Genomic DNA, 25,080 nt, shown 5'->3' with positions numbered 1-25,080 from the left:
TTTAATCCTAGCATTTGGGAGGCAAAGGCAGGAGAATGCCTGAGTTCCAGGCAAATCTGATCTACGTAACAAGTTCCAAGCCAGCTACCTAAATGCTGTGAGACCTCTCCTACCCAAAAAGATATAGTTTTTAAATTAATTGGACTTCTTTACTTTGATTTTTTAATGTGGTTTCCCAATGTACTCTGATTACATATGTAATTCACATTCTAATCCTGTGGAAGAGCTGGTCATGCACCTTAGTTTGGTAGAAGGCTTGTCTGACATGCATGAGGCCCTAGGATTGATTCACAGCACTACAAAATAAGGCACCATGGCATGTGCCTACAATCTTAGCACTCAGCAAGTAGAAGCTGGAGGATCACAAGGCCATCCTCAGATACATATCAAGATTCAGGCCAGACTGGGTTATATGAAACCTTGTCTCAAAAAATAATTGAACTAAACAGCACTGACTTAGAACAGGAGTCAGTAAATACTTTCAATAAAGGAACATATCACAAAAAGATTTTCAAACCATAGGGTCTCTGTTCCAACTATTCATTTCCAATGCTATTGCACAAAAGTAGCTGCAGAAAGTATGGATATGAATTATGGTTGTGTTCCAGTAAATCTTTAATTATAAGAACAGGTAAAAGTTACATGTGTTTACAAGTCCTATAGTCCCAGCCCTTAGGCTGACGCAGGGAATATCTTATGTCTGGGAGTTCTAGACTACCACGAACAACATAGAAAAATACTATCTAAAAAACAAAGTTGACATTGTAGCCTTAAAAACAAACAGCCTACAATCCTGGTGAGAACCAATAGCCTTGTAACTACTAGAAAGGAAAAAAAAAATAGCATCAGAACCACTTTACAGCTTAATCCTCAAATAATTACCTGTCCCTTTTAGTGGTTCCTTCAAAGACCTCAATTACAAGAATATCTTTATTAGCCTAACTCAAGAGCACACTGAGTATGAAAAAGATTTGCTTGTAACATTTGTCAAAACCAATGAGAGGAGGCCTGTGAGATGGCTCATGAGGTAGACACGTGCAGCCAAACTTCATGACCTGAGTTCAAACCCCAAGACCCTCATGATAGCAAAAGAGAACCAGTCCCAAAAGTCCTCTGACCTCCACACAAATATGCAAATATGTTTCAAATATTAAACACCACACTTCTGAATATTATGTAGACTGAATGGAGAAGTTATATTTTTAGGGTCCTTCAAAAAGAGAAGACACTTGTTTGTGTATGTGCGTATGGTATGGAGATATAGATATGTATCTGAGGATAGTCAGGCTAGAGAGTAACAGGCAGATATAGTTAGAGAAGAAATCTCATAAAAAGTTGTAAGATAACTTGGGATTAAAGATATGTCAAATCTTATATAATACAACACAGAATGCATAAAGAATTTATGGAGCACAGTGAAAGCAATAATTTGAGGGGAATTTATAGCTGCAAATACCTATTTAACAAAAATAAAAATAGATGTATCACAGACCCAGCTATACCACTTCTTGGCATATACCCAAAAGAAACTCCAACATCTAACAAGGACACATGCCCCACTATGTTCATAGCAGCCTTATTTATAATAGCCAGAAGCTGGAAAGAACCCAGATGTCCTTCAACAGAGGAATGGATACAGAAATTGTGGTACATTTACACAATGGAGTACTACTCAGCTATTTAAAACAATGACTTCATGAAATTCTTAGGCAAATGGATGGAACTAGAAAATATCATCCTGAGTGAGGTAACCCAATCACTAAAGAACATACATAGTATGTACTCACTGATAAGCTGATACTGCCCTCAGACAGATATGCATGCATTTTTTCATTTCTCTATGGAACTCTAACAAATACAAATGTCCAACTCATTCTGAGTCAAGTATTACCGTGATACCAAATCCAGCTATGAACAACAGCAACAATAACAAAAAACATACAATGGATGTAGTTTAGTTTTACAACCTCTGCTTAATGTGAATACGCACCCCTGCATTTCATCCCTAGCACCACAAAAGAAGAGAAAGGAAAATTGGTAGTTGACTGTGGTAGCATACAGGTGTAATCTCAGTGCTCTGGAGGCCCACCCATATGTACACAGGAACAGGCACATGTGTGTACACACATATGATATGCAATAGCAAATGTTCATCTTAAGCCTGTAAAAAATGAAATCGGCATGGATTGCTATCAGGAGCCTAAAATATTGCTACCACTTTAGAAATTGGTCTGGCAGTTTCTTAAAAGCTAAAATTATCAAATAACCTAGGAATTCTTCTCTAAGGTATATAACCACAAATGTTCCCATGAAAACTATACACAGATTTTCATAGCAACCTTATTCATAATAGCTTAAAGCAAAAATAACACAAAATGTCCATCAACTGATATGTGGATAAACAAAAAGTTTATACAGGTACATCCCTTGGTATCCTCGGTGGATTGGTTCCAAGACCCTCAGGATACCAAAATCTAAGGATGTTTAAGTCACCTATATAAGATGGTTTAGTATTTAGATATAGCCTTTTGTACATCCTCCTATATACTTTAAATAGTATCTATTTTTACCAAAGCTAACAAAGTGTAAGTACTGTGCAAATAGTTGTCATTCAGTGTTTTATAGACAATAGTAACAAAAGATATGTTCACTACTGATTTGTTTTTTCTGAATATTTGTAAATCATTTTGTCGACCCTGCAGGTATAAAACCATGGATCTGGAGGACATTAAGAGGCAATTTGTGTGTGTGTGTGTGTGTGTGTGTGTGTGTGTGTGTGTGTGTGTGTGTGTGTTATAGGTTTTATCTATCATTTAGACTATTTCTCTTTGGGCTCTTGTGAGCATAAACAGAGTCATAAACATAATAAAGTACTGATACAACATAGGTAAACCTTTAAAATGTACACCAAGTGGGGGAAGGACACAAACAGTATTTATATGAATTGTTCAGAATCTGCATATCCATAGAAACAAAAAGCAGACTCATGGTTGCTAGGAGCTGGAGGAAGGGGAAGTGAATGCCTAATGGGCATGGAGTTTCCTTCTAGAGTCATGAAAATGATCTAGAATTAGATACTAGTTGCACAGTCGTGTAAATATACTTATTGTAAACATACTAAATCATGTACTGTAAAAGAGTGAATTATATTTCAAAGAAAAAGAACAGAGGGAAAGATTTGACTCATGGGCTCTTATTTGCTGATGCTGAGTCTAAAACAATGGCTTTTGAATCCCACAGACCAGAGATTAGAGGCTATCAACCTACTGGCTCTGTGGCCTTGGACAAGTTACTTAATAGCTTTAAGCCTCACTTCTTTATATAATAGGACTATGTCCAGTACCTCCCTCTTATTGTGTGAGGATAAAGTTGAGTCAAATATAAACTCTTATGAAGTTAGTCTTATCTCCAAGGCCTTGGGGCTGGCAAGCTTTCAGTGCACGTGAATGAATAAAGGACTTAGCTCTGTCACTGATTCAGGAAAACAACAGCAGCAGGCCTTTTGATATGCACTCATTGTTTGTCTATCCATCCACTCATGTATTCACCAACATGTACAAGAACCCCACCATGTGCAGAAATGCACTATCCCCCAAGAACTATATCTATCATGTAGTGAATCATAATCCACAATGTTCTATACTTTAGTAGAGACTGTATGCAAAGGTGCTGTGGAATATGAGAAGACTCAGAGATGACATGCCCTTAGGAAGGAAGAAGGACCTGTCATCACTCCGTGGAGGAAACAGCAGCTAGAGAATTCAAAAGAGCCATGTAAATTACTCAGGAGGTCAGAATGAAAGCAGGAATGAGGTTAAAAAGTATATATACATGCTAAAAGGCTCAGGGTCGCTTAGTAAAATGCAGAGAATATGGCCAAAAACCTATTTACAGGAAACAGGATAATATCTGAAACAGTTCATAAAAGCCCAAGTATCATACAAGTTTGGTCCTGAACAACTAATTCGATAGTAGTCCCTGTCCCTTGTACCCTGCTTATCACACTCTGCTGTATACTACACCTGTTTGTAATTTACTGCATGTCTCCTCCCACCAGAACAGTGTTTCTCAACCTGAGGGTCACAACCCCTTTGGGGGTTGAATGACCCTTTCACAAGGGTCACATAAGACCATTGGATAACATAGATATTTACATTATGTTTCCTAACAGTAACAAACTTACAGTTATGAAGTAGCAATGAAATACTTTTCTGGTTGAAGGTCACCACAGCACAAGGAACTGTATTAAAGGGTCTTGGTGTTAGGAAGAATGAAAAACACTGCTCTAGAATGGGAGTTCCCTGAAGACTTTGCTCAGTGCTATATCACATATGCTTACCACAGGCACCCACTGGCCATGCCATGCTAAAGACACTCAATACATAGTTTTTGGAAACGAATGAGTGAAATAAATATATTGATTCATGTTTAGGAACTTTCAGGAAGACAGAATTAAAAGACAGAGCCCAGTGTCTGAGAGACTACAGGCCAGCAATAGGCCAGCCGTACAGACAGGGACACCTATTCTGTGCTCGCTCTCCTTGATCACTTTATGACTTCTCTTCCAGAACTTTTACACTGTCTTGTAACCATTCAACCCCCCACCATCACTTACACATATTTCTTTATGCCAGGCACGGCTCCTGCTTTCCAAAAATGCCTCATGTTCCAACATACACCTACCCACCCACCCAAGTCTCCCCCAAGCAAAAACCCATTCTCAGAAGCTCCTGCATATGCTAGATAGTAGTAACATAACCACATTAATTTTTACCAGTGTGTGAATCCATGCCAGAGAAGACTGTGATATATAATTTTTAGTTTTTATTAAGTAAACTTTCATATATATGTGAAAAAATATATATATAAAGGAAAAGACAAAACAGTGGACTACTACACACCCATCTCCTCCTGACTTCAACAATTATCAACACCCACAAATTTTATTCTGTCCTCCATTGTTTCTGAAAGGGGCATGTAAATATGTGTTTCCAGTAGATGAGGGGCTCACATATTGTAGGAATTGAACCCAGGACCTCAAGAGTGCTAAATATACAGTCTACCACCAAGCTACATTTCTATTCCCAATAATTACCTTTCTTTAATATAATTCCAATAAAATTATCAAACAACCAAATAATACCATCGTCTAATATTAGTCTGTCACGTTTTACCCAATCATCTAAAACAATATTTTAATATAGATTTGTTCAAATTGGAATATAAACAAGACTAAAATATTCAGGTTCAAGGCTGGTTGGTAGAATTTCAAACCTCATGGAAAATGACACTATTCATTTTGAAGCCTCTGTGAACATTCCAGATTCTCTAGCTCTAGGGGACAGCCATCTCTTGGCCAGAGAAAACAGCCATTCAAGATCCACACTCCTGTTTAAATATATCTCCTAGTCCCTAATAAGGGGTAAAGGAATAGGCTGAGGAAAGAAAAGGGAGCCAGAGGAACACCATGCCTCCTTTGCACCCAACCTCAGTCCCGACCCCCATCTGGCTGACCTCAGACATCTATGGTTTATCTGTATAAAAATAAATCATAATCACATTCATCCCTGAGGGTTGCTTACCATTATGCCTAATTACACTATAGCACAATAATAATTTGCATATCATTAAATATGTGTCAGATTGACTTTGTCATGAGTTTTATTTAATTTCGATATTAAACTGCTCTGGGAGGCACAGCTTTCAAAACTTATAGTTTGTGATCTCTCTTGGGAAGCAGGGACCAGCTATTGGCCAGCCCACAGCTGAGCATCCCTTTCTGTACTTTGAGTCCAGTTGCCTACCATGTATGCCCACTTTGGTCAGCGTGGGTCAGAGGTGCTTGTCTGCCCTTCCTTCCTAGAAACTGTACATCTTGGCTAGAGACACAGTGAGTCACACAGACAGAAATGGCCAGAATATCAAAAGCCTGAAGATTCCACCAACATCAACTGCTAGTTTCCTTATCCACAGGATTGGAAGTCAAAATTTTGATTTTTCCCATGCCACAATTTCATATTCTTCCCATTTTGGAATGGGAAATGAACTAAGAAGTCCAAAGCTATTGAGTGCATAGTTAATAGAGTCTGAGGAAGAATCCAAAGTTGAAGGTGATGAACCACAGCCCAGTCAGACTCCACCCACAAAGCATTCCTCTGTGGTAACAAATAAGATTTTCAATTTTCAAACTCAACTCCTAAGAAGCTAGCAAAGGAGAGTTGAGCTGAGGGCTGGAGTGGGGAGCAGTGCCTTCTAGCCCACATTTGTTAGCTTGGAAAATTTAAGTTGAGGCCTGCACCAGGAAGCTGTCTAAGGCTGAACCTCCTTACATATTTCCCAGCCACTCTGACAGAAGACATTTCACTGCTTGCTAGCACTAAAGTAGTTACTAACCAAGTACCAAGTACATACAGTGTTGAAGCAGGGATGGTATAGCCAGAAGCCTAATGGGACGTCCCTCTGGGTCTCGTGCAAACCCAGTGCTTTATGCTAATACAGCATCTTTGTGCCATGTGGTTCTGGCACCTAAGAGCAGAACTTCTGGCCCACTGGGAAAGAAATGTCAGTTAGCAGTAAGGCAGAGTGAACCTGAGGATGCAGAAGCCCTTGTGGGGACCCAAAGGAGTGAAAAAGGAATTCTGCCTTTGGAGACTCAGTGAAGACTTCAAGAAGGTTACGTTTAAGCTAGGTCTTTTTAAATGAGTGGAAATGGCTTAGCTTGAGAAGGTCTGAGAGTTATTTGCAAAGGCAATGACAAACCAAAGGGCAGGGAGGTGGGACAAAGCATGAAGAAACCCAGGATCCTTTTGTAGTTATAGATTTAAAAAGTGGTCATTAATGCATCTCATAGCCTTAATAGTTTAAAGTCAGATTTCAAGGTCTTTCCTGTTGACTGCTTTTCTATGACCTTTGTTCCCCACCACATACCTTGCTTTTGTGACTGTTGCCCTTTTTGCAGTAAACTTTACTCCAAAAGCTGATCTAAAAGATCCCATTTCATTATGATGACCCTAAATGGTGTGACATCACACTGGCCTACTGAATGGCTTAGCTCTCTGCTAGTCCAGCTTCTTGAAGCAGCTAAAGTACTTCTCCCTTAGTGTCAAACCCAAGAAAGCTTAGTCTGCTATGGAAAACAAAAGAACAAAATCTCTGCAGCCCCTAGACTCTGAGCTAGGCTTTGGCTGCCTGTGTCTGTTGACTAAATGCTGTATTTGTTTAGCTGCTAACTGTCATCTTCATTTGAGGGACGTTAAACTCTGTTGGTTTGAGTGTGGCAAGGTGATGAATCATCCTTGTGTAGACTCTTAAATAAACCTAGAGGACAAAACTAAATGTACCTTTGCTAATCAGCGAATGAGCAATGCTACAGAACCTTGAAGGGGCTGAAGAGCCAGACCTTCGTTAGAGGCTTTTGTCAGTTAACCCCTAGGTCTCTAGGTCTCTTCCTTTGATCCTCAGAAAGAACTCTTGAAGGTTGATGGGGTAGAGATCCTTGTCCCCATTTTATCAGTGAAGAAACTAACCCTTGAAGGATTGATATTGAGTAGCTCCCTTGTTGGGAACCAAGCTCTTGGTGACAGTGCTGAGGAGCTTTTCAGCAGTGTGTGGGCCACGATTGTGCTGGCACCTTTACAGGACAGCCAGCCACATGAAGGCAGCATCTATAGACCAGATTCTACTTAAGTACTACCTCCAGATGTTTGCCATGTTTGTCCCTAGCCAGTGCAGCAAGGAGACAGAGTGATGAAGAGCAGCCTTGGCAAGCAAATACCCCTCCAAGACATGAGCCACTCACTCCCTTCTCACCAGCACGATCAAGTTCAACCTGTACAAATCTATTTTAGTGTATTTTAATTGCTTGTAAACCGAGTGTTTCCTGGATATGCCACTGACCATGAATAATTAGAGTCATTTCCATGACTGGGTTTTCGAAAGTGAATGGGCAAGCAGACAAAAAGGGCTGCTTAGAAGTGAGAGTCGCTTGTTACAGCCTGAGTGGGAGCATTTGTCCCAGCCTTCTCCGGGTTTGTTTTGTTTTTGTCATGATGTCACTAGAGCCGCCTGCTTTTCAGCTACACCGGCTGCCCTTTCATTTTTTATGCAGCTCTCATGTTAAGTAATGCCAGCTGTTGACAACAACCAGACCCAACTGGCCACATGTCAGAGTCATTCATTCACACATCAAAACTGTATAGAGTACCTACTGGCCAGGCTGATACAGATGTCAGAAATGAAATGGAGAAAAAAGATAGGGCCCAGCCTCCACTGTTGGGATGACACCATCCAGTAAAGGAAGGATACACATAAACAACTGTTGCACTCAATGTGATAAGTATAGAACACTGGCCAATGAACTGTGGGGTTATGTGAGAAACTTGCTCTATCTTGGGACTTGGAACCATGTAGCAGAGAGCCAACCTCCAACAAGGGCTCGGGGAGACAGTGGTGTTGACCAGATAAAAGGGTGGGAGAAATGCTGCAGCACAATGGGTCCAAAGAGAAAGAGCCTCAGACTAGCCTTGGCATAAGATAAGGCTGGAAAAGTCTGTTGACTGGAACAGACTGAAAGCCTTTGTGTTTCTTGCTTTTCCATTGGACTTGGCCTTGGAAAAGTTGGGGAGCCTACAACAGTTCGTAAGCAAGAGGAATGACATGGTGAGGTCTGAATTTCTGACAGAAAACTCAAAGCTGGTGGGAAAATAAAGTTAGAGACTAACTGTGTGTATGATTTTATTTGGCTTTATCTTCCATTTGCCAGCACTCCTGTAGTGGCACTTCTTAGACCAAAGCATTTGCAGAGCTGGCTTTCCATTCACCCATGAGGACAAGAACTTAGTCTCATTCATCTATTCCAGGCCATGTCTGGCACACAGGCATGCTCAGGAATTATGTATATTATTTGACTCAGTAAGCAAATGAATCAATAGGTCCTAGAAAGTGCAAGCCCAGTTTGTGATGAAGTAATCTATCTGATGGATGTGTCAGTGAGAAATCCTACAATGCTGGAATATCTGGTCCATCCATGGCTTTGCTTTCTCTCTGCCACACCAGTCAATCTGTCAGCAGTCAACACAAAAGGAAGATGTACTATTTGGAGAAGCACATTACCCAGAGGTCTGTATTGGTACTGATTTTGACCCAGTCCTCTGTCCTTCCTCTATAATGAGATTTTTTTCAGATAGGATCTCATGTTGTAGCTGATGTTGAATCCATGACCCACTCACTATCTTCCTGCTGTAGCCTCCTGAATCTGTGAGTTAATGTTTATGAACATGTTTGACTATATCTCCATTGTCACCACTCTAATTCTTCTACCTTTCTTACCTTCTCTTCCTTGTATTTAGACCTTTCTTATCCTTTCCAGCAGCTCTATTGCTTCCCATCATCTCTTGAAGCAGTATGTACTGTCTAGTCCATACCCTCACAATCCCAAATTCCTATCATCCTAAGCAATCAAGTACCCTCTGCCATTCCCTTAGTGTAGGTATTCCTGCCCATGTCTATATTCCTACCATTGTCTCCTAGCACCTAGCACACTGCACCATGCCAAGAGATAAGTATGCAGTGTTTTCAGACTTTACAAAGTACCTCAAGAGAGAATGGCAGTCCTCAGAATGCCCCGGTCCTCGTTCTGTCTCTGTGCACATAGTTAGATAGAAGAGATTTATTTTATTTGGTTTTCAAAAAAGTCATTGCTCATCAAACAATGGGAAGATCATAGTGAAGTATATCTTCTGAAAATACAAAACCTACTGTCTCCAAACAAAGCACAAGGACAGTAACCTGGTCAGGGTCATAAATTCAGATATTTACTTATTGTATGGTGGGACTCACCCATGGTACTGAGTGAACAAAGAAAGATATGCATTCTCTATGAAGGGAGTTAAACTGGATTAGGTCTACTTGGAACATATTAAGCTTTGAGGGCCAAGAATGCAAGTTTTCCAGGTAGAAATGTTCCACAGATTATTTGAAATGCAAGTCAGAAAATGGGACAAATATCATTGGGATCCACACTTGCAGGGTCTCTGCAGAGATTTAATCAAAATGGCAACAGAAAGTGTGTGCTCTTACAGAAGGAGAGGCTGAAGTTATGACAGAGAATTGTACTTGAGACAGATGAAGTGGGAGGATCTATCCTAAGAAGAATGGGAGAAGTAATGGTTAATGGTGATGAAGAGAATGTAAGGGGCAGGGAAGCTTGGTATGTGATGATAGACAATCAAATATGATGAATGGGAACTGAGAAGGAAACATTATATTGGACAAGTAGGAAGTTACTATTGGTCCTTGATTTCTCCCTATAGCCTACCCCACCCCTGGCACAAGAATTATCACCCATGCTCATGCTAGGAAAGCACTTTACTACTGAGCTACATTCCCAGTCCTTTTAAACTTGATTTGAGATAGGATCTCACTAAGTTGCCCAGGCTGGCCTGGAACTCATTCTGTAGCCCAGGAAAATACTGTACTTGCAGTCCTCTTGCTTCAGCATACTGAGATAACAAGCATTCCCTACCAAACCTGGCTAATACAGTTATAGCAGATAAAGATAGAACACAGATGACTTAAGCTCCACCCTCCCCACCACCCAGTACCCTTCATACACTGAAAATTGAGTATGGCCCATTTGCTTGCTGAGTCTAGACCCAGCTTCAGGAACTTCCTTAAGATAGTGCCCCAGCAATAAAAACTGTCACTAAACTGAAGTTTCTTAGGGTATGGGGAGGAGGCAAAAACACAATGTGATAAAGTATCTGAGAAATGAAGGGATCAAGGTGGTGAGGACAGCATGTCAGGTAGCTTACTTAGGGATATAGAAGGACAGTTGCTTAGCATAGTATAAGGATCCACCAAGGTAATGGTTACTTCTCCAGCAGAATACATTTCCAAAGTCATCTTAATACTTAATACATCCAGCAAACAAGCCAGATAAAACAATACCCCTGTGTAATCCCATCTTTATCCTATCCTTGGCCAAAGCAAAGCAAGGCTGAATGTTTAAAAAAAAAAAAAAGCTTCATGTGTAGGCTTGTTTCCAAAATATTCATTTGATCAACAAAGACATATGGCATAACCAGAGTTGGCCCAGCATGTATTTATGAAGGAGGAATTCTCTTTAATAGTGGAAACTTGAGTGTCTATAGTAATGTGGAGAAGGTATTGGTCTTGGCCAGGGCTCTTCCATCAAAACCACACCCTAGAGGAAATTTTGGCTTTCAGGGAAAACCCTAGAGAGGTGGAAACCCCTACCTTTGTCTTTCTTGCCTCTTCCTCTGAGGTCCTGAGCATTTACTATAGACTAAGTACTGTCCGTGCTTTACAGGAATGAACTCGTTTTCTGTTATCTTGTCCTCCTTTCTTCCCACCACTTCCAGCTCCTGTCCATTTGCCTTAGACATTTCCATTCTTCTCTTGATCTCTCTGCTGATCTTTCTGGTTTCAGGGTTCTTGGAGACAGGCTGGGCTGACCTAAACTCACCCACTTTGATGAAAACAGACATCTGTACAGAAATTGATTTTACTCACAGACCATTACATTCAGAGTCCTTTTTCTTTGTCTAGTTGATAAGGCCTAAGAAGAAGGAAGAATGTCTAGCACTAAATAATGATGCTTGTTGAGCATTTACTATAAGACAGGTACTATCCCAAGTTCTTCCTTTGAGTCACCTCATTTATATTGTTGCAACAACCCTATAAACTAGGTTCTGTTATTTTCTCCACTTTACAAACAAGAAAGCCAAGAGATCAATAGCAGATTTTCCTAAGGTCACACAGCTAGTAAAGGGCATAATTGGGGTTAAAGGCTCATTACACATGACTCCAGAAGTCCTTGTCTTTAGCTAATTCATGACTTAGTGAAAAACCCACTGATCTGAAACCCACTAGGTTCAAGAGCACAGCTGTGATGATTTTAGTAACTGGTCCAGTGCTGCACACACTGAACCTATACATTTACTACATTTTTACAGTTAGCTTGTGTCTCTACATTTTTATCCTGAAAACTGTCACTATACCTGGTTCTTTTTGTTTTGTTTATCCTACTTTTTAGAAGATCTAGAATGATACTTAGCACCTAACAGAATACATGCTCATGTATATATGTAGTGCTGTTCACTGGCTAGTTCAGAAACCTCACTGGAAATAGGTTAATTAAATAAACAGGCTATAGATATATGCACAAGTCACTTCTAGGTTCATTGGCTAATGAAATAAGACTTGTTACTATTGGACACATTCTCTGATTAAATGTAATGGGTGCTCAAGTAAGATAACATTTCTGGATTTACCTCATTATTTTGCTCAATAAGCTTTTTTTCAATAGCAAATGTTTTAAAAAATTATAATAAAAAGGAAAACAACTTTAAACCATTGGAATAAGGGCTGGAGTGCAGCTCAGGGTAGAAGGCATATTTTGCAGGTGCATGGTCCTGGATTCCATCCTCAGCAGCATAAGAAAAATATCTAAATAATAAAACTATTTCCATAACTTATTCATTCATTCCATCATTCATTCATTTGTTTGTTCAAACAGCAGTTCTTGGTATAGTTGTACTCTTGATTATGAGCCTCTCCATTAAGCAGTTCATACATACTGGCTTTATCTAGCAAGATGAGGAATGCAGAAGGGATGTACTTGGAGTTGAGACAGTAACCAGGTTTTCATTCCAACAACTAACAATCTGCCTTTTCTTGCACCCTCTTGTCCACCCAACATCTCTACAATAGCATACATCACCCTGACCTCTGGGTCATGCTCTGGATAGTCCTACCTTCTATCCTCTGCCTGCCAGCAATTGCCTTTGATGTTCTGCTTCCTGCTGGTTCAATCCAGCAACTAATGGAGTTATTATTTTTGTTTGTTTGTGTTGTAAAGCCATGGCAATAAAATTTACTCCCAATAATACTGCTGCAATTTTATGTCCTTAAAGTGTACCATCAGTGACATATGTAATAACTGAATTTCCTGTAAACAGTAACGTTTTTCTGGGAAAAGGAGTGCTTTTTTGTTTCCATCATGGTTGGGCCTAGGTTCTTTGATGGAATAATTGGAGATACAGAAAAGTTTGAGATGCATCATATGAGACCATGTTAGGGTTCAAAGTGCTGGTATTATGTTATTCTGGTTAAGATGAGTTCTGCTCACAAGGTGATGCAGGACAAGAAGTGCTCTTCCTGGCCAGGGCCCAGGTTATAGTCAGAGACACAATGTTCCCAAATAGCCACAGAGAAAAGCCTCGGGTTTGTAAGAAAGATTGGTACTAGCCTTGGACTTGTCCTAGTCGAATTAAATGTAATTTTTAGAAAAAAAAAGGAGGAATTTGAGTTAACAATGAGAAGTTTGAGGGTCACTCAGAGTATTCCAAGAAGAGAGATGGACAGAGGCAGTGCCATTGTATCCCCAGCTGGCTGAGAGATGGAGAAGCAGCGCTGGTCCCAGGGACGACTTGGCAGCATGAGAAGCTCAGATGAGAAACCCTTTAAGCCTTTTCTTTACTGCTTCTCATCTGAGATGACAAGAGGCTTCTGTTCACTGTCCCCCTCTCTCTGTTTTTAGGGGGATTTTCTTTTTCTGGTTTTTTTTTTTTTTGGTTGGTTGGTTTGGTTTGGTTTGGTTTGGTTTGGTTTTTGCCCTCTGCTGGGTTTTTTCACTGCAATTCTTATCCCCCAAAAAATCCTTCTAAATATTGCCCTTCTTCCAACAATGTACCATGGTCCTCTGTCATGACTTCACTCGCATACACTGCTTTCACATCTCTAGCCACCTTCCAAACGTCATGAACTAGATGCCCTATTGTCATGTCAAATCCAATTGACAGCAAGGCCATCTTCCATTGGTCAGTCTCACACCACTTAATTTACCTCAGTAATCAGTTCCTATCAGCAGAGATCCTCCCCTTCATCCTAACTCAAAATCCACAAACTGCCACCTTCCACAGCCAACAACAAACTACCAAATCCTGTTCAATTTCCCGTTAGGGTATCCTGTCTACTCCAACTGTATGGTTCAAGTCCTCACTGCTTCTCCCTGAATACCACTGTGTTAGCCTCCACATTAGTCACTAGCCTTTCTGTGCGTGAGTCTGCCCCAATACCTATCATAGGAAGTTGTCTCCTCAACCTGAAGCCAAGGCTCTTCTTTTCCATCTCTGGCTAGCTCATTAGCACTTGGTGGTCCCTACATACATCTTGATTTCATTTAAAAAACCCCTACCACATACGACTCACCATTGCCTGTCTGCAATCACCCCCATCCTTCAGGATCCTAATTCTCCCACTGGGTGTGGACCACTGTGAAATCTCAGTTAAACTTTATTTTATTCATGCACCAAATTTGAATTGAGCACCCGTTTTCCTGGCCTTGTGCTAAGAACCATGGGTAATATAAAGATTCATAAAACAGTACTTTTCCTTCTGTGATTCTTCTATCTAATGATCCACAAAAACCGAGTCTTTCTCAGGCTGTTCTTGCCTCTATGTCGTAGGTTCCTTCCCCAGTGCCTGTAAATATACTCAAGATGCTCCTAGCTTAAATCCTTCCCACAGCTCTATAAAAGGTCAAACTCCTTTCAAATAAAGTAGTCATCTGAATTCTCTACTTCCTTCTGTCTAAATCCTTTCCCTTCTCTGATCACACCTCTGTCCACACCCTCCTTCCTATGTAGACAGGAGGGAGACAGTTTCGACCGTATCTCATTTAAAGTCTCTAGGGTGTGAAGAGATGACTCAGCTGTTAAGAGCTCTTGCTGCTCTTCCAGAGGACCCAGGTTCAATTTCCAGCACATGCATGGCGGCTCACAACCATCTGTGACCCCGGTGTTTCAGGGGATCCAGTGTCCCCATCTGGCCTCCAAGAGCACTAGGCACACATGTAGTACACAGCCACACATGCAGGCAAAACATACAATCAAAGTGAAATCTTTAAACTCTCTGAGAGATTTCAACTTGTTGCCAGAACTGCTTCCACTCCCTCTCCCCAGTCCAGAAGTGTTCTGGCTCTCCATGTTTTCTTCCCATGACTCTCCTCTCCCCTGTCACAGGGCCCTCCACCCTGCTGACCAAGCCAGTCTTATCTGCTTCCTTAGCCTTGTTGTCGTTGGTAATTCCCAAATCTATAACACATGTGCTGTGAGAGGCCCAACCTCCCCTTCCACTGGACCTATTCTCTCACATAGACCATTGTCACTAGGATCCTGAATCTGTGCTCCCCACTAGAATCACCCCCACATCTTCTTCTGGATCCTCTTACTGTTCCTCCCCCAAGGCCAGGAATCGTCACTGTTTTCCGTATTCGCCATATCCAAGTTACTGTTCCGTCCTGTTGATACTATCTTTGCAGGTTTTCCTTTTCCATCGCTCCCAGAAGTGTCCCTAGCCCAGTTTTATGAGCAACCCTCAGGGATGCAGCTCCAGCTTCCTAATTAGCGACCCTACTCACATTCATTCCTCAAATTCCAACGGATTCCACATGGGAGCCAGTGAGCCCTCTCATATCCATAGATAGCCCATTCACTTCCTGTATTTCCTCCTAACTTGACTCATTATCCCACAGTGTAATGGGGGAAAGGTAAAGGCATGCCTGAGGTAAAGGCATGGTTTGGCAGGGCCGGCCATAAAAGTTCTTGCTTTCCCCCACAGTCCGCTCACCTACAGCTAATTACCCCTAATTTGGTGCTCTCCTGCTTCAGACATCTTGCCTTTGCCTGGGCTCTGCCTTTTCCCCACCTCCATCCTCCCTTAGCCAGACCCCCACATTCATTTCCTCCAGTGTAATTTACAGAGGTGATCTCTAGGATAACATAGTTCCAGAGTTTAGCTCTGTGCCTAATCTATGCTTCAGATCCCCATCTTAAAATAAAAACAGTGATATACAGCATACGGGTTGGTTGTGAAAATTAAGTTCAATCTATAAAAAATGCTTAGCTACTTTAGGTACATGACAAATAATAAGCCTGTGATAAACATTAACTGTCACCACTTTTATTTTAGCACTGTTACCATTATGTTGTTACTGTGCAGCTCATCTCGATCCTCTGAACCTATCTTGGCTGTTACACAGACCTTATTGTCTTTGTACCCTAGTGACTAATCTAGTCCAGCACATAGTAGGGAGTTACTAAGTGTTGAGGGCAAGAGAGAAAAATCTGCTGATTTAGGTCTGAGCCTGGGGTTTCCTGTGAGCAAGCGGGATGATGGAGAAATAACAACCTCAAAGGCTTCCCTTGCTATCTTTTTACCAAGTATCCAACTGTGTGCTTTTCTCATTGTGTGCACAAGAGCTGCAAAGGATTGAGCAAGAATAGAGAATTAGTTGGGCTGAACTGAACTGGAGACAAACTATTTACATTCCTTTATTCATTGACTCGTGGGGTCAAGACTCAGACCCTGCAATGACTACCCCAAAGCAACCATTACCTTCAACCCCCCCAGCCCTTTGCCCCACGGCATACCTTCCATTTGCCCTGCCCCACACTACCATGCTCCCCAAAAAATGTTTCAACTGAAGCCCAGGAAGCAAAAGGAGGCTGCAGAGAAAGGGGAAGGGGTGGAGAGGGGTTAGCACCTCCCTTCTTCCTTTGCTGAGATCAAAGCTAGTATGTTCCCTTGAAGGCCCGCTAGCCCCTTTCATCTCCTGCCCCACCTGCCTGGATGGGACTGCAGTGTGCCCATTTCCTTTTTCTCCTGGAGCTGGAGGGCAGTTCCAGGGTGGGGCCATGGGCTATTTCTAGTGCTAGCAAAATCCCTCCACCTCAACATCTTCTTTGCGTACCATGTTTCCTCTCCACCTCTGTGATCAGTAACAGGTCTCAAGACCCTAGGACCTACGACCCTAGGACTATAAGAAAAGTCAATTTTCTTGGCTGGTCCTAAGCTAATCCAATGGCTGAAGCAAGTGGGGAGGCCAGAAGGCTTGGTCTGAAGAAGGGACGGGCTCTTCTTTCTACAACTCAGCCCAGAGCACTCAGCCAGCATTCCTCAGAGTATAGAGGGGACAGAGTTAAGCAAGGGCCCCTTGCCCCCAGAAGAGAAGAATTTACATTTATCAGAATCCTACCACATCCCAGGCTCCAAGTTAGATCCTGTGATAGATACTATCTCCTAACAGCCCAAGCAGGTCAGCATTTATCATCCCTGGGGTGGAAATGGCGAGACCAAGATTAACAAGCTTACCCTAGGCACACAGCTAAATCCAGGTGCCAAATTCCAACGTCCCTGAACCCAACACTGGTGCTCTCTCCACTCCACCTCCAACGCCCAGGAAAGCTGTTTGTGCTGAGGTGATTCTGAATTACTCCACACAGTTAACCAGACACCTAGCTAAACCCTTAGCAAATTAACTTCAGTCAACGTGTATTTAAGGGAAAACTGTGACAACTTGGGTTTGACTCTGTGAGCCATGCAAAGAGAACGTAACAGAGCTTGTAGTCTAGCAGAGCGGATATAAGAAGTGCTAACTTACAACACAGGAACAGAGGCTTTCAATGCCTGTGGGTTCACTTGGTGTCACCCAAGCAAATCCTCCAAGACTGGGAGCAGCTAGCTGCCATTCATAACTGGCTTCCAATACAGGGACTTTTCTCAAACATCTGAGTGCCCCACCTCCCAGGACCTGAGAACAAGAGCATTTGATTGGCAAAGGTGGAGAGAAGCTTGGGAACCCAGGTTTGGCTGTTACCTGTAGTCAGTCTGCTTCAACAAAGAATAGGTCATTGATGACTTTGCCCAGTGTGTGGCTCTATCAGTTAAAGCCAGGTGCAAATGAAGCCAGGCTAAGAGGCTTAATCCTAGTAGAGCTGCTCTGTCATGTGGCCGGCAGTTCTGGCCCCAACTGACCACGTGGTTAGCAATCTGTCTAAGGAGACTAAAGTAGGAAAGTGTAGGTAATCACATAGTAGGCGCTCAAGTGAGAACACGCTGTTCCAAACCCTTGGCTCCAGACATGCTGCTTTTAGCAAGCTTGCTGACCAAGGACCCACAGTGTCAGCTCTACACATGGAGACAGCAGTCACTCCTTTTATATCTCTTCTAGGCACCCTGCCTCATATTTTTATAGTACTCTAAAGCCAAGGGTGTGGGTCTCCCCAAAGAGCTGCTTTGATGCAGCTGCCTATGTTCGGTGGCTCTAAGCTTGCCTTTCCATTCCCGTGAGATAAATAGTCAGTTGACACATCTCAGGAGAAGAGGCTGCCACACCTGTTTGAAGCCTTCTATTCTACAATTTGAACTGAAGGGCCCTCCTCGGCTAAAAATAAATGCTTCTCAAGTTTCTTCAGCCATGATGGGGGGGGGTAGTTTCTAGACGTGTTCCCCACCCCAGGTAACCTTGCTTTTCTGCCTCATTTAGGGATTTAGTAAAGATAATCTCCACTCAAGGTAGCTCCCATCTGCAAAGTTCGGAGTTCCAGGAGTCACAAAGTGAGATCTCTGGCGATGACTAAGTACTCCTCCCTTTCTAGGACAGTTTACATGAGAAACATTGACATGATCTTGGAAAATTAAATGTGTTGAATCTTCTTTTATGGTATGCAAAAGCTATCTCCCATGAAATTAATCTCACAGATCTGGAAAAGACACTGTTCAAAATCTCTAAAAATTGTGCTACAACATCTCCCATGACGCCAGATGTACATCCAAACAAAAATACTGCAAGTGACAGTGGCAATAACATGGTTCTTTGAGTAGCATCAGAGTCACAGCATAGCAAGACCCCTGTTTTCATGCATGCAATAGTGTTTGAGGTTGTGTTTTATTTTGTTTTGGGGGAATTTGGATTCCTTGGTTTACGTACACCTAACAATGTCACTATTGAAACACATCACATTAAAGACCATATGCTCTCTCTCCAGTGAGCACACACAAATACTATTTCTGTTTTTAAAAAACTAAATAGAAATCATAGCTTTGCATATTTCTCAAAGACTGATCCCATTTGAATGATTCCTTTGTCGAAGAATCTTTTCCCCAAGTGGGCCCTAACAGAAGCTAAATTAGATATCATGACTTAGAAAGAGTCACGAGGAGTCATCTAGTGAACTAGAAATAGAATCCACAAGCCTTTATTTTGATTCCTTAAATTTAAAAACAGAAACTTTCCTGTAGAGAAAGAAAAACTGAAGTAGTCTTAGTAGACTTCCTTGCCATTCTTGGAGCAGAGAATCCAAGACAACAAAGCTAATGGACTGTGAGGCCAGAAGATAAGTAAAACACAGGGATGGCCTGCCTTCAAAGAGCTCGTGTCCAGTGCAGAGAGGATAGTCACAGTTGAGAAGCATCTTTCCAGTGCTTCCGCACTGAGAGGATCATAAAGAGACGCTAATGCATCTTTACACCCTCCACATAACTGGCACTATGACCTGCATGTGACTTGCAAACAAGCACTCTCTATCTGAATGGTGACCCTAAGAGAGGCACCAGCACAGTGCTATGGAGGGTGGCAGAGAACTAAGGACAGCTTTGTGACGGAGGTGACATTTGAGCTGTGCCTGATGGGGAGGTTTTCCCCACAAGCAGTATGGATTGGGGGTGCAGGAAAGTAATGAGTTCTAAGGGAGAACAGAGTGTGGAGAGAGCACAGAGGGCTGGCGTGCTAGAGCACGGGGAGCAGGAAGAGCTATGGCCCGAGCAGAGGGACCCTTGACAGCAAGCTTCCAAATTTCACAGTGGCTGTTATTGAAGGACTGAACATGTGCGTATAGTGATGCCACCAAGGCAGAGCTTCCTGCCACATCATGCCACTCTGTCCTTTGAGGCTTCCCTGGCCATGTCAGGAATGGTGAATTTCTTTTGATTGCCTTGTTTGTATGTGGTTTGGTTTGGAGGTTTTATGTGATTTTGTTTGTTTTTTGGCCTTTCCCTTTTCCTTACAGTTTTTCACAGCATATGGTCCTGATTATGTGCTGGAAATCACGCCAAGCTGCCGGCCAGACCGCAATGAGCCCCACCGAATCCAGCAAATCCTCAACTACATCAAAGGTGAGCACCACCCTCCAGTCCTGCCCTCCTTATTCCACCCAGTGTGTGGTGGCCTGCCGCTGGGGGCTTCCTCAAATACCATTTGTCTTTTGGCAGCTAATCATTCCACTGACTTAGAAAGGAAGCCTCTTTTTGGCCTGACATCTCGAAGCCAGAATTCTACACAAGCCACTCTGGTTGAGATTGTCACTTGGCTGACTAATGTCACCTTCAGAAGAACAAAAGGTTCAGCCTTAAGGCACTTCCAAGGGAAAATCAGTTATAAAATATTCTGAGGGCCTTTTTCTTTGAAAAGGACAACAGTAAAAGCATCTTTAAGGGTTAGGCTCCATGTCTCAGTAGAAGAGCATTTGCCTACCACTCTGTCTCCAATGCTGTGAAAAAAGCGAAGCAAAACAGAAAAAGTCCCCTTTAAATTGAGGGAAGTTCAAGTGAATTTAGACCTGAGGTGTTAGGATGTGGAGGGAATTCCTCCCGGGCACTCTTGCAGCATGTCTAAGAAAGAGCCTTGCAAGTCTATGGAGGTCTAGTGACCTACAGACAAGATGGGAGCTCCAGCCTTGCTCTGAGAACCCAAGAGTACATACAGCTACTGCCCTCTACTCCTCCCCGGGATAGAGAAGAATGGTAGTCATGGCTATAAATCCACTAGATAATTGGGAGAGTCTTTGCTCTATACTTTCCACTGAAACCCCTCCCAAGCTCTCAGCTGTTTCTTTCCCTTTTTTTCTTAAAGACTTACTCTTCATCTATTAAAGCAATCACATTCCTCTGTGTGTGTCTGTGTCTGTGTGTGTCTGTGTCTGTGTGTGTGTCTGTGTGTTCGGATCCTATTTGCAGAGTTAAGAAGCCAAAGATATCTTATTGTCTGCCTCAAAGAGTGAAACTGTCTTGTTTATTCATAAAATGACACAGGCAGTGCCAGTACCCACTTTTGACTCCTTCCCTGGATTGTAATCCTGTGTGAAGAGGCCTACTCAAAGGTAGGGTTCATCTAAGGGAATATGCAGTGTTGTGAGGGTCCTCACCTAAAACTGTGTTCAATAGCAGAGTAAGTTCAATGACAACAGCAAAGCCCCTGGTAAGGACCATGTTTCTGAGGCTCCTTTGACCTGAGATTTTCTATGCTAATGAGCCACAGTCATATTCACACCTCATTGCCCCTTGTAAGGTCCTGTAACCCAAAGCTGCTTCTGCCCCTGGAGTTTCAAATGTCTGAAACTTGATCCTCTGATCTCCCAGTGACTTCCCACTCTACAAGTCCTCACTTTCCAAGAAGTCTTCCTCTCTTCTCAAATCTTTAAGACCTTCTTCATAGTTCTTCTGTTGCTGGCCCTTCTTGTACTACAATCTGGACAAACCCCGGAGATCTGCACCCTTCCCCCTGACTTTTCTCTGTTCCTCTGTGTTCCAGAACACAGTCCCTATTTTCCTTGAGACTGATTCTAACCCAGTTTCGCTGGTTCACACTTATCACTCCTTCTCCTACCTCGCCATTTTCCCTCCCGGGCTCTAAATTCTGGTGGCTCCCAAAGCACTGAAGCCAGACAGCATACACATACCTCTGAAGTGCCCTTCTCAGACCTCATGTGTGCGTATGTGTGAATGCCCTTGCCTCTCTGAACACATTCCTAGGCCCATCACTCCAGACAGTGATGACATTTTCTCTAGGGGAAATGAGCCAGCAGAGGAGGAGCTGTGAAGGATGTGACACACTCTTATCACTCCTTCTCCTACCTCGCCATTTTCCCTCCCGGGCTCTAAATTCTGGTGGCACCCAAAGCAATAAAACGAGACAGCATACACATACCTCTGAAGTGCCCTTCTCAGACCTCATGTGTGCGTATGTGTGAATGCCCTTGCCTCTCTGAACACATTCCTAGGCCCATCACTCCAGACAGTGGTGACATTTGCTCTAGGGGAAATGAGCCGGCAGAGGAGGAGCTGTGAAGGACGTGACATAGAGACATGAGCTAGAAGAGAAACCTAAAGGAGGAACAAGTCAGGTGACTCAAGGTAAAAGGCAGTGCTGAAGGTTGGTTAAATCAAGAAGAAGACATAGAAGTCAAACTTTTGAGTTGTATTAGCAGTTGGAGGTGCTATTTGGATAGTAATACAATGAATTTCAACAGGGAGAAAACATCTGAGACGGGAACTGCATTTTGTCTAAAAGAGAATTAAAGACGGTAGTTGACTGGAGTTCAGTATGAGTCACCGGGTCAAGGTGGCCTCCAGAGATGCTAATGCAGTATCGACCTCACTTTAAAAGGGCTCTAGACAAATAAGAACATGTTGTAGGAGGTCAGCCAGTCTGGGGAGAGCACTGGAGCCCAAGCTCAAAGAGGTCTGCTTAGAAGAGCTGGGGTTTTCTGGAGAAGAGAAAACTCAGGCAGGAGGAAGGAGGGAGGACATGATCCCTGCCTCATTTCTCTGGGAGGCTGTCAGAGAGCAGCAGGACAGGGTCCATGTGGCTATAGAGAACAGGGGTAGACTCATGGATGGGTGCCATAAGAGGACTGATTTTCATTCACTAGGACGAATTTATGACAATTAGAGCTATCTGAAGTGGAACAGGGTGCCCAGAAGACAATGAGGACTGTCACTAAAGATGGAAGGCAAGGAGTAGAAGGTCACATGACTCAAAGAGCTCCTGCCTAGGGAGAGGACTCCTTCCAACCCTAAGATTGCAGACGAGCACAGAGAGAATGAGAAGAAGCTGCTGAGAGCTTAGGTTGGCTGATGAGTCACTCTGTGCTGGGTGGGGAGGAGCTGCTGAGCAAAGGAAAGAGCTGATACGGAGACAAAGCGAAGTCAATAAGAATAGGTGACAAGGAGCCAGGAGGGTGGGCGGCAAGGACGGCGAGCATAGCCGAGGAGAAATGTTCGGATTTTCCATTAACTGTCTCTTTTACAGAGTCTTTGTGCCCCTAGCCGAGCAAATTAACAAAGCACCTGAGTCCGGAACTGAAAAGAAAACTCAGCTCAGCCTAGAAGAATTAAGGCTAGAAAGAAGTCCAAATATTGCTCAAAATGGCCAAGCTAACCTGCTATACTGATACTCTGCCCCTCAGCCTAGTGACGCAGGCTGCCATCAGATAGTGTGTTGCCATGACAATGGTCAGTGTGGAAAGGCTTTTGAGTTTTCTGTATTCTGAAAGATGTCCTTAACCAGTCTTCAACACTGTCATTTGTTCTTGTATATAAAAATGTCCATGACACTAGCTGCTCCTCACCATGTGTCCCTGTCCCATCAAAACGTAGAGCAGGGCGCAGGTCCCAGGTTGTTTAGGGAGGTGAGGGCCATGGAGAGGATAGAAGGACTCGGCCCCTGTGCAAGGGAGTTTATCCCCTGTGTGCCTGTCCAGTTGATTTCTTCAGCCTTGGAGTTTGGGGGGAGTTGTTTCTGTTTTAGGTTTTGGAGGGTTTGTTGTTATTTGTTTATTCTGTTTATTCACTAAATCACTTAGAAACATAAATAATGAAATTTTAGCCTATTGAAGATGAAACCCCAGAAGACTTGTCTTATACAGATGTGTGCATTGTATATCCCACAGGACAACTAAAGGCAAAGGCAGATTATACCTAACCCATCTTTTCTGCCCGTCAATCTTAAAAAAAAAAAAAAAGACAAAATTTAAAACACAGAGAATGGGGTCTGGAGAGCTGGAGAGATGGCTCAGTGGTTAAGAGCACTGTCTGCTCTTCCTGAGGTCATGAGTTCAAATCCCAGCAACCACATGGTGGCTCACAACTATCTGTAATGAGATCAGGCATACATGCAGGCAGAACACCGTATACATAATAAATAAATCTAAAAATTATTATCTTTAAAAAAAATCACAGAGTCAGACTGGAGAGATGATCAATTCCCAGCACCTACATAGCAGCTCACAACTGTAACTCCTGTCCCATAAAGTCTAATGTCCTCACACAGACATGCATACAGGCAAGCAAAATGCCTATATACATAAAATAGAAAATAAAAACAAAAAAAAAACCCCACCGAAACTTAACTAAAGGTATTCACTTTAGACACAGAAGAGGTCTGTTTTCTTTTTACAAATTGTCCTCCTTGTCCCAGTGAGCTATCCAAAGTGTACACTTCATTGCCACCAAGAAAGTCTACATTACAGAGTGCATGGCTGAACACAGCTCATGACTACTAATGGGAAGTCATCTTTGCCCCATCTCCACATGCTTGGAGTTGTTTGCCTTTCCTCTCGTTAACATACTCCAGAGGAATTAGCTCATAGTGAACCTTCCAGACTTGGAACAGCGCTGATGTGATCAATTCCCAGAGGGGCCCAGCTAGCTCTGCGTGGGGAATGGGGTAGAGTAGGAGGTTTGCTGCTCTGCAGTACCTATGGCATTTAAAGCAAGCAGGGGCCACCTGGGACTCTGAGCTTCATGTTGCAGCCAGATCTAACCCTCTGAAAAGAGGGGAGGGTGCACTATGCAGTGAAATTAACACTGGGGATTTCAACACATGCTTAAGGGTTCCCAGAACTATACTCCAGACTTGTCTTGGGATACAGAAAGAAGTCCGTGGGATCGAGAGAAAAGGAAAAAGAAGGGGGAGGGAGAGGGTGCAGGAGAGAAGAAGGAGGCCTTATGGCATACACCTGCCTTTCCAGTCCTTGCTGAAGAAAGCTGGGTGTAGCAGCCTGTTCTGGGCAGGCCAAGGAGGGACCAACAGGCTGTTGTTATCATGTGGGGAGAAAGCACGGGTGTGAATTAAGAAGCTAAGGCTCAGAGAGAATAAGTGGCTTAACCAAGTTGCTCTTCCTTCATTCAGCAAGTACTTACTAACCACTTCTAGTGTAATTCCCAGTGTGCTGTGAGGGGTAGGGCAGACATTTGAACCCAGTTCTGTCTCAGTGGGAACTCTGCAGTCAGGCTCTTTGGCCTTTATGGTTTCCTGCCACTCCTCGGCAGCAAGCACTGCCTGTCAAATCTTCTTACCATTTCTATGTGCTTTATCCAACAGCCCCACCCCCAGTAAGCCCATCTTACCCCCATACTGCATATTCTGCTCCTTCCATGTAGCTGATCCAAAGCACCTGAAATCCTAGAAATCCCTGGAAACAAGAGGAAAATGTCCAT

General features: G+C 42.8%; 1 protein-coding gene across 3 annotated transcripts in view; it reads left to right on the top strand.

Moving 5' to 3' along the window:
• Positions 1-25,080, top strand: part of HDAC8 (histone deacetylase 8) — a 201,831-nt gene that overhangs the window by 161,640 nt on the left and 15,111 nt on the right. For 2 of the 3 annotated variants that reach the window (XM_080910311.1, XM_080910313.1), the window contains exon 10: positions 19,872-19,977. In XM_080910311.1, the coding sequence (XP_080766437.1) occupies positions 19,872-19,977 (106 nt within the window). Of the gene's footprint in view, positions 1-19,871; positions 19,978-20,892; positions 20,961-25,080 lie in introns of all 3 variants that reach the window. The other variant, XM_080910312.1, reaches the window with a different exon arrangement.

The sequence above is a fragment of the Micromys minutus genome (assembly GCF_963924665.1).
Source record: "Micromys minutus genome assembly, chromosome: X".
In the NCBI taxonomy this organism is placed as follows: domain Eukaryota; kingdom Metazoa; phylum Chordata; class Mammalia; order Rodentia; family Muridae; genus Micromys; species Micromys minutus.
This window is presented reverse-complemented; position numbering and strand designations above follow the sequence as displayed.